General features: G+C 43.5%; 1 protein-coding gene across 1 annotated transcript in view; it reads left to right on the forward strand.

Annotated features, from left to right (window-relative positions):
* ttc7a (tetratricopeptide repeat domain 7A) overlaps positions 1 to 1628 on the forward strand; it is a 232863-nt gene extending 231235 nt beyond the window's left edge. The window contains exon 20 of the mRNA XM_031902470.1: positions 1230 to 1628. Within this exon, the coding sequence (XP_031758330.1) occupies positions 1230 to 1451 (222 nt within the window). The 3' untranslated portion in view covers positions 1452 to 1628. The remainder of the gene's footprint in view (positions 1 to 1229) is intronic.
* The last annotated feature ends 12673 nt before the right edge of the window (positions 1629 to 14301 follow it).

The raw sequence follows: 14301 nt of genomic DNA on the forward strand, positions 1-14301 counted from the left end.
ATTAGCTTATTTCTTCTGGCTGAATCAGCGCCACCATGCTGTTTGGCGCTGGGCATTAAAAATGACAGCCTTGTGCAGGAAACACTTTATTTTGATATCACAAACTTAAACCTAATGGGCTGTAGAGCAGATTTATTAAACATCTATTACGCTGTGGTGTTATTATTATTATTGCATTGACAATGACAGTTCCCTAGCTAAGCCAGTTCAGAGAACAGGAGACACGTATCCTTTATTCTTCTGGACCCCCAGCTACCTTATGGATTTCTGGAACCTATAATCCTGTATCTCATACATCTATAGTACCATTAGTGCATTAAACTCTCTTTAGCCATTGTTTGCTTACACAAATTACAAATATGGCATTCAAAAGATTGATAATAAACATCAAAAATATATAAGTTTGGTTCTTCTGGCAGAATCAGATAACCCACTCGACACTTACATACATTATCCTGGGCCCCTTTGTATGTATATATGTATGTATAACTTTATTTATAAAGCACCACAAGGGTACGCAGCGCTGTACAATCTTACAATATACACAATTACACACAGGGAGGACAAGTGTTATAATAAATACAATAAATATATATAAATACACAGGGAGTAAGTGCCATGAGGTATGAGACACAGTAGGAAGGAGGTCCCTGCCCCGTAGAGCTTACAATTAATGAGAGAATCTGTCCCGGTTTGCTTCGCTAAAAATTTGCGAATCTTTCAAAAGATTCGCGAAACACGCATCAAAAAAAATCTTTTGTCTCGCAGCTATCCTTTTTTGACCTGCAACTATTCTTTTGTCGCCCGCGGCTATTCTTTCGTCGTCCTTGGCTATTCTTTTTTGACGTGCGACTATTCTTTTGACGTGGGCGACAATTTTTGCACACTCAGAGAATTTTTCCGAATCCATGCCTGTCGAAACATTTCGCCCATCACTACTTACAATCTGATTGGTTGGGTAACATACAGGCACAAATTGGAAGGTAAGAGTGCCTCAGGTATGGGCATTTGCCCTTAAGCGCAGGACATACTGAAATATTGGGTTGTACAACTGTACCCCCGAACCCCACCAATGGCTGCCCTGACCATTCCAAACAGCTGAAATGGGGCCAAACTCTGTATTGTGCACTGTGCCATATTGTTTTATTTGCAGCCCAAAATGAAATTGCTTATTGCCTCTGTACCTGATCGTATTCCATCATAAAGGTGACATTTATTTGTTCTTGCAGGGGCTCGTACTGACCAGACTTGAGAGGAAGAGTTTAGCGGAGAAGGTTCTACGGGACGCAGTGAGGATGCAAAGTACATCTCATGAGGCTTGGAACGGGCTGGGACAGGTTCTGCAGGAGGAGGGGAAACACGAAGCAGCCGGGGAATGTTTCCTAACAGCGCTGGACCTGGAAGCTAGCAGTCCTATCTGCCCATTCACTGTTATACCAAGGGAGCTATAGAGTTCAGTACCTCCAAACTGCCTACCACTCGTATAGATGTTTCCATTGCAGAATTCTATATGTATATATTGTGTCACTCAGCTGATTCATAAAGGCTTCCAGTCTTGTAGGTTTTAATATTTGCAGTTGTTTAAAAATGAGAACAGTATGAAAATATATCTATTTTTTTATATTTAATGAAAGGAGAATCTTGTTATATGCAAGGCGGGATCCTGTGCCTTGGAGCCCAGCACCGAGAGTCAATGGACATGCTGGGTCAATTTATGGAGAAAAATGTATCTTCACATTCAGTTCTAGTGATATTCTAAGACGATTTGCAATTGGTCTTTATTTTTTATTATTTGTAGTTTTTTTTAATCATTTCAGCAGCTCTCCATTTCGGAGTTTCAGCAGCTATCTGGTTGCTATGGTCCAAATGACCTTAGTAACCATGGAGTGGTTTGAATGAGAGACTGGTATGTGAATCGGAAAGTGAATAGAAACATAAGTTATAAAAAATAACAATAACAATTGGCTGCCGGGGTCAGTGACCCCCATTTGAAAGCTGCAAAGAGTTAAGAGAAGTAGGCAAATAGTTCAAAAACTTTAAAAAAATAAATAATGAAGACCAGTTGAAAAGTTGCTTAAATGTGCCCATTCTATAACATACTAAAGCTGAACCACCCCTTTAAGTATTTATAAACATGATGAAGATTAAATTGAGCCTTCCAAGCTGTTGGTGAGCTACAACTGTACATTTGGAGGTTGGACATCCCAGCGGTGCCTTTGCATTACCCCCTCTCCAATTTGGCATAATCCAGAATGCTTGGGGCCTGGGGTTTTCAGGATATGAAGTCTTTCCATCATTTAATCACCATAAGTTAAGTCTAAAAAAAACATTTAAACATTAAATAAACCCAACACTATTAGGCCTATCAATGGTTCCCAGGGGCCCCAGCACCCTGGGGCAGGAGCAGAGATTTTTGGGGTGGCAGGAAGTCGGGCCCCTTTACAGCTTTCATTTTCCCTTTCATTATGAAGTTGGAAATAGGGTTATAACCATAGACAATCCTGGAGCAATTAGTACCGAAGTGTTAAATCTTCTTTATATCCCAACTATCACAAGTCTGAAAGGTAACAGCTGAACTTAGTCCCTAAATCTGCTCTTCTGAGTGTACAAATGGCCGTGTCTACCTGGCACGTTATGCTAAGGAGAGATCATAAGGTTGGAAATGGTTGGATTTGCTCTGTTTCAACTGGGCATCTGGTGTTAAGGTCCCCATACACGGGCCGATTGTAGCTGCCAATATCAGTCCCTTAAACCGATTCGGCAGCTTATCGGCCCGTGTATGAGCACTACCGACGGGCCTGCCCGACCAATATCCGGCCTGAAATTGGGCAGATATCGATTGGGCAGGTTAAAAGATTTAGTCAGATCGGGGGCTCCTTGATGCGGTCCCTGAACCGACCGCCCCATTGCCATCCTTATAATTTGATCATTAGACCCATAGGTGGGAATACCGGGAGAAGATCCGCTCGTTTGGCGACCTCGCCAACCGAGCGGATCTTAACGTGTATGGGCACCTTTAGGGCTCTGGCACACGGGGGAGATTAGTCGCCCGCGATAAAACTCCCTGTTCGCGGGCGACTAATCTCCCCGAGTTGCCTACCCCTGCCATCCCACCGGCGAACATGTAAGTCGCCGGCGGGATGGCAGACGCGGCGGGGCAATTTCGCGCAAATCGCCGAAAAAGACTCGCGAGTCTTTTTCGGCGATTCCCTGAAATCGCGCCGCCGCGTCTGCCATCCCGCCGGCAACTTACATGTTCGCCGGTGGGATGGCAGGGGTAGGCAACTCGGGGAGATTAGTCGCCCGCGAACAGGGAGTTTTATCGCGGGCGACTAATCTCCCCCGTGTGCCAGAGCCCTTAGACTCTCCAAGCTGGGAGTAGTTCTTTAGGGCAATATATTACTCTGTCGTCTGATCTCAACAAATGAACATATCAGGAAGGTACCTGCATGGAGTAGATTGCTGGGGTTTATCTGCTGTGCTATAGGTTGAAGGTTGATTGATGTTAACGTGCATTTATAGCCTGTAATTCTGTAGATTGCCCTTGGTACTTTCTTTGTTACTACAGGTTTGTCATTAGGAGATTATTCTGATTTACTATGACCATTAGGGCCTGTGGACCAATTACTAAAGACTGACTAATGGGCTGCAATATAGCAACCTTTGCTCCCTGTGCTTTATTGATCAGATGACGCCTTTTTGCTCAGGGCACATCCTGGCACTCAAGCCCTTCTGTAATGCCCCACCGGCAATGCACTGGCACATTCCCACATTCAGAACAAGTGCAGCTGTAAAGGCAGCAGAACACTGGCATTCTGAAGAACAAATGGATCCATGTGTCAGAAAAATGAATATTCTGCAGTCAGTTAGAAAATGACTCAAAATGGGATCAATATCTCTTCAAGAAGAGAGACACAGACAGGAAAGCTGGCCATGGCACTTGCAATTGAGTGCAGATGATTGGATCATTTCAACATTTCATATGTATTCAAGCTTGATATGAGCTAGAACTCCACCACAGGGGGTTTGCCAGATGATCAAACAGTGGGAGAGTCACGGCAGGTATTTATGTTGATATTAGACTTGGTGCTGAGTCAAGGCTAACATTATTATAAATACCCTCTTAAATACCAAATTGGACAACTTTGGGGCCCCCAATATCCAGCATTGCCTGGGGCCCACTTATCTTTATCTTTAGCCATGGCTGCTTTTATAAAGTGAATTAGCAGAAGGGTTTCTTTAGCTGCAAGAAAGAATCAGCACTAGCGTAACTAGAAGTAACTGGGCCCCTTTGTTATAAATGTAATATTTGCCCCCCATTCCCTCAAACCTTTGGTACCAGATATATGTGAAATATATATACAAAACTGAACCCACACAGCGCTGCTCTCCATTGTTCTCACAATATGGGTCAATGTTAAGACTAACCTGCCTAGTTCCACTACATTCCACTATTTCTTTTTTGGTAACTCAGGGGAATTTCGTTATTACCTTGGTTTTTAAAGCCACAAACTGAGCGAAACGAACCAGGTCAGGGCTGACTCTCCGCCAATCATTGTTATATTAGTATCCCCCCTGCCCACATTGCTCTGCCTGTTGCTAACGAAACCTGCATATTATTTAACATGAAACTCTATTTATATCGTGCCACACTCAGCATCGTCCCTGTTGCTATGTAATCGCGCAGCAGTTAGAGATTTAATTTATAAACAAATCCTTGTTATAGATACAATATCCTCAGGGATCAAGACCATTAGACAGTTGACAGCAAAACAAATGTAGTTTATTCTGTGTTTAAATCTGAATAAACAGTGCTAGTCTGATTAAGGGCGATGGCATGACATGTGTCTTCTAAAGAAGCTCCGGGGTCCTAAGTCAGTTTGCCTTTCCCTGTCACATAGCTTGATAGCACTCGAAATGTACAAACACATCACACATAGTTAAGTGATGATTATGTTTGCTGTTTGGGGTGTTTTTTTTAACAGCACTGCACTTAGTATCATGTACTGCTGTATCAGGTCCCCATACGCGGGCCGATTGTAACTGCCGATATGGGTCCCGTAGACCGATTTGGCAGCTTATCGGCCCGTGTAGGGGCACAAACGACAGACCTGCCCTACCAACATCTGGCCTGAAATCAGCCATATATCGATCGGGCAGGTTAAAAAATGTAGTCAGATCGGGGACGCAGCCCCCAAACCAACTGTGCCTATTAACGACGTTCTTATTCGATCATTTGGCCCCATGGCCAGACGACTGAATTAGCCTAAATTCACCCGATATCGCCCACCTGTAAGACAATCCTCTCTCTTGGCGACCTCGTGAGTGGATCTTAACGTGTATGGACACCTTTAGACCCATATCAATCTTTTTAATGGCTATTATCTATTTTATATGTTCTAAAAGCTACCAGATTTAGTCCAAACCAGTCCAACTGTGCATTCTCTCCCACCAAAAGGACAGAACTAAAGAGAGTGTCGCTTGGGGAAGATGATGAGGTGCGTCTAGGTGTAAGTGATTGGGCTCCTCTTCTTCTCTGACTTCCATATACAAAACCAATGGGGAGGGAAGGACATTGCTTTCTTCCTAAGGTTGCCACCACTTCATATAGGTGTAACGTCCTGTGGCTGCCACCTAGCCGTCGTTAAACACTGGGTTATACTCGTTATGGTGTCTGCAATTAACCATTGGTATCAGTGCCTGAAGCACAACAACAGCTCCTGATGCCCCTTTCTGTGTTTGATGCAGATACAGACACCATTATAAGTATATTGCCAGAAGGCACCACATGGAAATCCCATATCCATATACACTTGAGTGTTTGCTCTTGTTATGTATAAATACATCTTATACAAGGCTTTAAGCACAGTTCTACATTTATATAGGATGCCCTATTTAAGCTGGTTATTAATAACCCTAATGTTACCCAAAGCCGTGATCCAAACTGGTCCTCACTAGAATTTACTTGCTAGAGTTTCCCTTTAAAACCAGCAACAGACATCAAAGTCCTATGCTGAATTACTAATTATGGAACTGATGTAAATGCATTGAGATTAGTGGGCTCTGCAGTATGCACAAACAAACAAACAAACAGCGGTGAGGTTGCAGCTAACTCTCAGTACTGGTTGCCATTTTGAGTGGGTGTTGTAGCTCTGTTGGTGCTGATCGCACTGGTCGTCTTGCTGTTTACTCTATGGAGAATAATGATATATGCAATGATTTTCCCTAAATTTTGATTTCTGGAAAACAAAGTTGATGTTTTGTTTTGCTTAGAAATAAATAAATCCATTTATTTTAAAGAAAATCCATTCTAGATAGCATTTTGTTTATTTTCAAGTTGTTTCCCAATTTGATAACCCAACTAAAACTCATTGGGGGTCATTCAGTAAGGGGGGTACCGGATTTTAATTGTAATAAAGGTATTTTGGCTACTGAATGTCATGGTTATTTGCGCTTACACGAATAAAGACATAAAACCCAACATTAAACAGGGGTTATCATAGATAGATCACGTGACTGTGGTGATGTGATGACTGAGAAACATTGGCCTGGTATTCTGTGTAATTATATCTCCCAGTAGTCGCTGAAAGAAACCAATAAGAACTCTCCTTCACAGCAAAGTCATGATTGGTCAGTATGAATTAGTTCTGTTACTGAAATGACTAATTTGCCACATGGAAGGCAGGGTGGAAAAACAGACACAATCAACTATTTTTATTTTTTGTATTTTTCACCCTTCCATCCAGGCAATCCCTTTTGGGGCTCAGTTGCCTGTGACCAATCCAACCTATGCGTGGCAATGAGGGAGGGGGCGGCATGTAGGCGTCCATACTTCTGTCCATGATACACGCATTAGGACGAGGTGGATGACATAGAAATGTGGACACAGTAGAAGTCCCAAACCCTAGGTTGAATGACCTTCATGCTTTGTGTAATAATAATTCACACCCTTCAAGACCAGACACAGATACTGAATGGCTAAAAAACTGTTCAGATGAACAATACTGGACCAAAGACCCAAGGGCTCATCAAAGGATCTGACTTCCAGGGTATCATCCACCCCTCCTCCTCTTGTCGACTCGACTGACCACCCCTACTTGTTACCAACCATTGTTACCAACCACCCCTCCTCCTCTTGTCGACTCGACTGACCACCCCTACTTGTTACCAACCACCCCTCCTCCTCTTGTCGACTCGACTGACCACCCCTACTTGTTACCAACCATCCCTCCTCCTCTTGTCGACTCGACTGACCACCCCTACTTGTTACCAACCACCCCTCCTCCTCTTGTCGACTCGACTGACCACCCCTACTTGTTACCAACCACCCCTCCTCCTCTTGTCGACTCGACTGACCACCCCTACTTGTTACCAACCACCCCTCCTCCTCTTGTCGACCCGACTGACCACCCCTACTTGTTACCAACCACCCCTCCTCCTCTTTTCGACTTGACTGACCACCTCTTCTTGTTACCAACCACCCCTCCTCTCCCTGCTGTTGACACAGACCACCTCTAGGGCCAGGGCTCAGTGGGATTTCTCCTGGTGCCCCAGTGGGTCAGTTCAATGCTGATTACTAATGTAGATTTAGGATATAAAGTACAGGGCACAGTTGTGCATGTTATACCAACCCTATCATATTTAAGTTGGGCACTCACAATTATTGGGTTTGGAGTGTCTTCTTCTATAGTGTTTTGCACATTATTTACAAATATTAAATAAGCACACACACAAAACCCTGCCATTGATGGGTTCCTTTCTTGTTTGTATTTCTGCTATTGAATTGTTCAATTCCCTCTGTGCCATGAACTTTAGGCTGTAATGATGTTAAAATGTTTTCTGTAAAGAAGATGTTTTATGGCAGTTTCTCAGCTATCAGGTCTGATCTGTTCCGCCGTCTTCTATCTTCCGTCTGTACACAGCCCCAACCGCTCTGAGCCTTAAATAATACACATTCCTACATATTCATGGCTTGGCCCCAGATGCCCTAGAAAAAGAACAGGTACATTTAAATAAAAGGATCATGATCCAGAACGTGCATGCAGAACATTCCGGGTAACAGCACCGAGAGCATTTCCATTCCCTGGAGTTAGGGCCTCTTTAATGGCATTGTTGCTCATGTGTTATTAGAATGAGATGCTGCAGGGCCGCCAACTGCTTCAGATAAGGGGTCTGCACTTTGGAGAGGTGTTTTTTCTAAACTGGTGGCAATGTAGTATGTGCAGAAGAAATCAGACCTTTCTGCTGTAGCGCCGTGGCACACCTAACCCAAACTGGAAAACTGAAAATGGGGCCCAGTTGGGACTAGACACACCTTTACTTGCCTGGACATTTTCTGATAAGCGGTGTCCCTGTCGGTTGCACAGTTCAGGGCTGTACACTGATTGGGTGGACAAATACAGCTCTGCTGAATGTAGGTTGCACTGTATTCATGGGGCAGCTACAGGTCTCCGTGTTCTGAAATGGAGCACAGACACTTGCAGCAATTCATCCATAGCAGAGGGTAGGGTGCAAAGTAGAAAGCACAGCAGATTCAGATCATTTATTGCACTTTGCACCAATGGTGTAATTATAGAGAAAGCAGGTGTGAGGGGCAGGCAGCTGTGGAACAGGATGGGCGGGTAGTGCTTGCGTTGCACGGTCATGGTCTAGAAATGCCACCGCTTTGCACCCTGTGTTCCAAGCAGTAAATAAGCCTTAGTGACCCCCATGGAGCACACACTGTCTATGCAAGACACATGGCATGTCCATACATACAGTCCATGTAATAATATGAATGCACTGGAAGTTATGGTCAAACAGTGATTATACATGATGGGAGTCAGACGGCATTAGGGCAGTGGATATATATTTAGTACAACTAGTAGGGCACGTTTTATTCTGAGGACAAAGAAAGTCATCGTAGCCATATATAAATCATGGAGCCTTTGCCTAGTGCTGTTCTACATCTGACATCATTTCCCCTGGGGGTTCTGGGATACGCAGTCCTGCCATGTTTGGAGAGTCAGTGATCCCTGATCCCAAACAACTCGGCATCTTTCACTGAAATGTTTGTTCAAACCTCAAACAATCGCCATATCAAAAGGACAGATCAGCTGAGGATGCCATGAAAAGTGACATATTTATTCCAAGCAGAACTTTCCCAGGTCAGTCTGCTCCATTCCAGGGCAACATTCGGTACAATTCCCACAGTATCACTGCGTGTGCCCTACAGGCAACATTCACACGTCAGGATTCCCGGGAATCCCTTCCCCGACTCCCTCTGGCTGGATGGACCCACGCTGAGCCAATCGGATACTTGCTTTGCTCAGAATACATGACACGGGATATCACATTTTCACACATGGTTGTTATAATCATAAAATAAAATGTCAACTGCGCCTCTCCAGGAATATAAAATTGTAATAAATATAAAACTATTTTATGATGCTCTTAGTTTGGGCCATATTTTATTTTATTTTATTTTATTTTATTAAGACAAAGAGGAAATCACTCGCAGGCTGCCGGCTGACGCATCATTTCCCACCGAGCGCCACAAGTGTTAGAAATATAAAAATATAATCAAACCAATAAAATGGTGAAATATAAATACACAGAAAATAGACAGAAGGTTGTTCTGTAGCAAATTAAAGAACTAAACTTTTTCTTAATCTCATCATCTCCTATTAATAAAAGGCAATCAGTGGCTTGGCTTTCGTTGTTTAACCAAGATTAAAGTGAATGCTGTATTTTATACACTGACCCTGCTACACTAGCAGAGAGGTTCAACAGCCCTATAGCTGTAATGATCTTGGCTTTCAAAACTGACAAGAGGAGGTCGCCATCTTGGATCTTGCTAGGCCATCTTTTGCTCAGTGTGCTCCGGGCAGCTGCTGAGAAGCTAAGATTAGGGGTCGTCAGAAAAGATCAGTCACAACAAAGTCTGTCTCTTACAGAAGCTGATGCTACAGGGCTGATTATTATACTCAGATGGAAAATGCTCTGGTATCCGAGCAGCCATGTAATCTTTGAATGTTGATGACAATTTGGCTTGTATTGTGACTTGTATTTATTTCTTGTTATTTATATCATGCAGCCCATTTCCCCAGCGCCATACAGAGATTACACAACATTTCCATCACTCCCTGCCCCAGAGACGCTTACAATCCCCGTTCCCTATCCCATTCACACATTGAAACTATGGTCATTTTAAAGCGCCAGCACTTGTGGCTGAATCTCTAAGTGACCCCTAATGTGTAGAATTTCTAGGCTACTTCTTTGCTAAGCTTTACTTTTCTTCCATTATGGCTGGTGTTGCCACCTGGCCTAGCTGCTAAACTACCTGCCAAAGCCAATGTACTTGCTGGTAGGGCTGCTATCTGGTCGGTATTTCACTAGTAAAATACCAACCAGGGTTGGGACTAGTATTACAAATTTACCGCCAACGTAGTTGCCCTCAAATGCAGCCCACTGATGTCACTGACCCGCACCCTGCCCTGGCCGGTAGGCAAAAAGAAGCCTGAAAGTTGGCAACTCTACTTGCTGGTTAATTTGTAATCCCAACCCACCTCTGATGCATCCTCTCTGCTCCTACTCTGCCCCCAATCCTTCTCACCAGATCTGAAGCTTTTCAGCTCATTCATGGGCCAGCCTCCCCCCAAAATGTCATGACTCTGCCCCTGAAATGTATTGATCCGTCCCCTTACACCACTGCCCTGCCCCCTTATGGTATCGACCAGTATGGCCAGAAATGAAGGTGGAGACCCTATTTATGGGCACTAAAGCAGGCAAGGAAGCTGAGTAAGGGCTCTTACACAGGGGTAATTACAGCTGCAATGCTGGGCAATCGCTTTCTATGCGTTAGAGCCTAAGGCAAAGTAAACACCTCTACACTAGTATAAACATTAAAGAGAATATTATAAATACAAAATGTAATATTACATATAAGAAGAGGGGAATTAAGGGATAATATTATTCTTTTAAGGGCAAGAAGCGCACATTATTTATGAACAAATCATGTTTTATGAAATAAGCATAGTTCACTGTGTGCCTAGAACATTGCCTTGCAGTATAGCTGCATTCTTACCCATGTGTGAGTAGCGCTGCCATACTGCTTACCCTGGCACAGGCATTCCCCAGCGGCCTTCCTCAGGTGGAGGTTGGTTGCACTGGAGAGTGACTGTACAGAGGCAAGGGGCACCTACTCTAGTGGTCGGGGACAGGGACCCCGTGAACAAAGACCAGTTAGATAGTTACTGTTGTGGAGCACTCTCTAGGAAAGTGAGATAGAGAGGGAAGTAAGCAAGAGCAGCTTTGGCTCCACCAAGGAAAGTAGCTGGGAGTACCCTTCCATACAGGCACTGTTGCCTCAGCATAGGGCCACGGTTAAGACATAGGAGACAGGCAGTATCTAAACCCTGATCCGCAGTTGACTGTAGGACTCTTTAAGCTAGAGGTATTCAACCTGAGGACTAACTTCCATAGGGGTGCCAAGTTGACCAGCTGCATTTACCCTGCCGAGTCTCCCAAAAGAGGTGGGATAAACCAGTGTGCATCCTCTATTGCTGTCCTCAGAGAGTATTATCATTATTACATCTGTATCTGCATTGTGAGTATATTTACTTTACCCTGCATCTTGATTATCTCTGAAAATAAACCCAGTCATTATTTGTTCACCTGCAAGAACCTTCTGGCATCCATTATTTTCTAATTTACTCTGCACACAGCTACAGTGAGTTGTAGTTGCGCTACACCCCAGGCTACTTCCATATAGCAAAGGCCCATCCTGTTTAAGAGAGTCACATGTACCCCATGCTCTAACCTATTGTAGCTTGGGTTTGTTTAACAGCCAAATAGGGGTTACAGGACCCTATTAACATGTCTTGGCTTTGAAGTTCAATAGAAGGAATACGGCACATTTTAGTCTTTCATTCCGAAGGCTGCGCAGCAGCTGAACGGCACTGGCAGAGAATCCCGTGTTGGAGTGGAACCTACGTTAACAAATGAGGAGGTTAAAGGGCACAGAGCTGGAGTAAGGGAACCGCTGCCAAGATCCCTGTATGAGGATTTATCAAACGATCTGTCAGTATATATGGGAGTGCCCCAGGCATTGCTTAGCTACTCCTACTACTGGCGGCCACATGTCAGCATATTGTGCCCAGTCTGCTTCCCCAGCAGCACCCCATGCCAACTGTGAGAGGGGAGGCATAAATCACTTATTAGGATGTCAAGTATCTGTTTGTTAAGCTTTCTTTCCATATATAAAGTTATTTTTGGTTTCTAACATTTTTTTCTCCTGCTGCAAACAAGTTAAAAGTGCTGTTTGGCAGTTGGGAATTCCAAATCAGTAATAATAATAATCATGTTATCACAAAATGGCTCCCCCAACCTAACAGTTGTCCCATGGTTCAAGCAAGAGTTCCTCCTATTGGCCAGGGCCTGACAGCATACAGCAAAGAATGTTTGCTTGACTAAGGCCCCTTATAACTACAGCTAGAAATAAAATAGCTAAACACTAGACCTGCTGTAGTTTGGAGAGTTCACAGCTGATCCTCTTTATGGATGTTCTCTGACTGTATTGTAGAGGTTTGAGTACACTGTGCAATTAATAGGACCCTCCTATTAACAAAAGGAGGAGAAGCATACCTTGTGTCCTATGAGACTGCATATTCAAGTGAAATGATGGATAAGTGGGTGGAGCATGGCTAGGCCAGCCCCTTTTTTCATTCTTTTCTCAAGAGTTCAGAAAAGTAAACCAACATCTCTAGTCACGTTCCCTTCCAGTAGAATCACTAGATCAAGAGAGTTTCCAGCTGAGTGAGTTACTCTGCTGTTTATCCAATGAGCTATACATGTTCTTCCCAAGACAATTAACAATCCAGTTCTAGTTCTATTTGGCTGTTGAATGAATGTGCTATCAAAATATATTCTTATTTCTCTACCAAGATCATTCCAAGTAATGTCTGTGAAGCTCAAGTCTGGAATAGACAAATCCAATCTCAATCAAACCTCTGAACAAAACTATTCTTCTTCAGTCGTATTCATCAACCAAGGAACTTAACCGACTCCATTTCCTTTCCTTCCAGGAGAATGAGCTACCGGCTGCAGTCTGGTGTCTCTAGAGGTCCTATCTCATGATTCTTTCAAGAGAATGAAAAATCCAACTTAAACTCAAGTCTCATTTCCTAAGAGACTGAAATAGACATATCCAATCTCAATGAAGTCTCTGAATTAACCAAGAAATGTAACTAATTCCAGTTCCTTTTCCCTTCCAGGAGAATGAGCTACCGGCTGCAGTTTGATGTCTCCAGAGGTCCTTTCTCAAGGCTCTTCTAAGAGAATGATATATCCAACTTTAGCTCAAGTCTCTTTCCCTAAGAGACTGAACTAGTCAAATCCAATCTCACTCAACCCCCCACATGAATACTGCCCCTCTCCAGTCTCATTATTCATCCATGAAGCTTAACTTACTCTAGTTCCCTTAGTCCTCCAGAACAATAAGCTGCCATCTGCACTCTCATGTCCTTACTCAGCTCCTTACTCATTCCAAGAGACTAAACTATCCAACTCATGTCCTTACTCAGCTCCTTACTCATTCCAAGAGACTAAACTATCCAACTCATGTCCTTACTTCCTTACTCAGCTCCTTACTCATTCCAAGAGACTAAACTATACAACTCATGTCCCTTACTCAGCTCCTTACTCATTCCAAGAGACTAAACTATCCAACTCATGTCCTTACTCAGCTCCTTACTCAGTCCAAGAGACTAAACTATCCAACTCATGTCCCTTACTCAGCTCCTTACTCATTCCAAGAGACTAAACTATCCAACTCATGTCCCTTACTCAGCTCCTTACTCATTCCAAGAGACTAAACTATACAACTCATGTCCCTTACTCAGCTCCTTACTCATTCCAAGAGACTAAACTATCCAACTCATGTCCTTACTTCCTTACTCAGCTCCTTACTCATTCCAAGAGACTAAACTATACAACTCATGTCCCTTACTCAGCTCCTTACTCATTCCAAGAGACTAAACTATCCAACTCATGTCCTTACTCAGCTCCTTACTCAGTCCAAGAGACTAAACTATCCAACTCATGTCCCTTACTCAGCTCCTTACTCATTCCAAGAGACTAAACTATCCAACTCATGTCCCTTACTCAGCTCCTTACTCATTCCAAGAGACTAAACTATCCAACTCATGTCCCTTACTCAGCTCCTTACTCATTCCAAGAGAATAAGCTATCCATCTCCAGTCACTTTTAAGAGGCCTTCAATCTCTATTTTGATTAGTAACCCACAAGTATGACCCCTACACT

Source organism: Xenopus tropicalis, chromosome 5 (genome assembly GCF_000004195.4).
Source record: "Xenopus tropicalis strain Nigerian chromosome 5, UCB_Xtro_10.0, whole genome shotgun sequence".
Lineage (NCBI taxonomy): Eukaryota > Metazoa > Chordata > Amphibia > Anura > Pipidae > Xenopus > Xenopus tropicalis.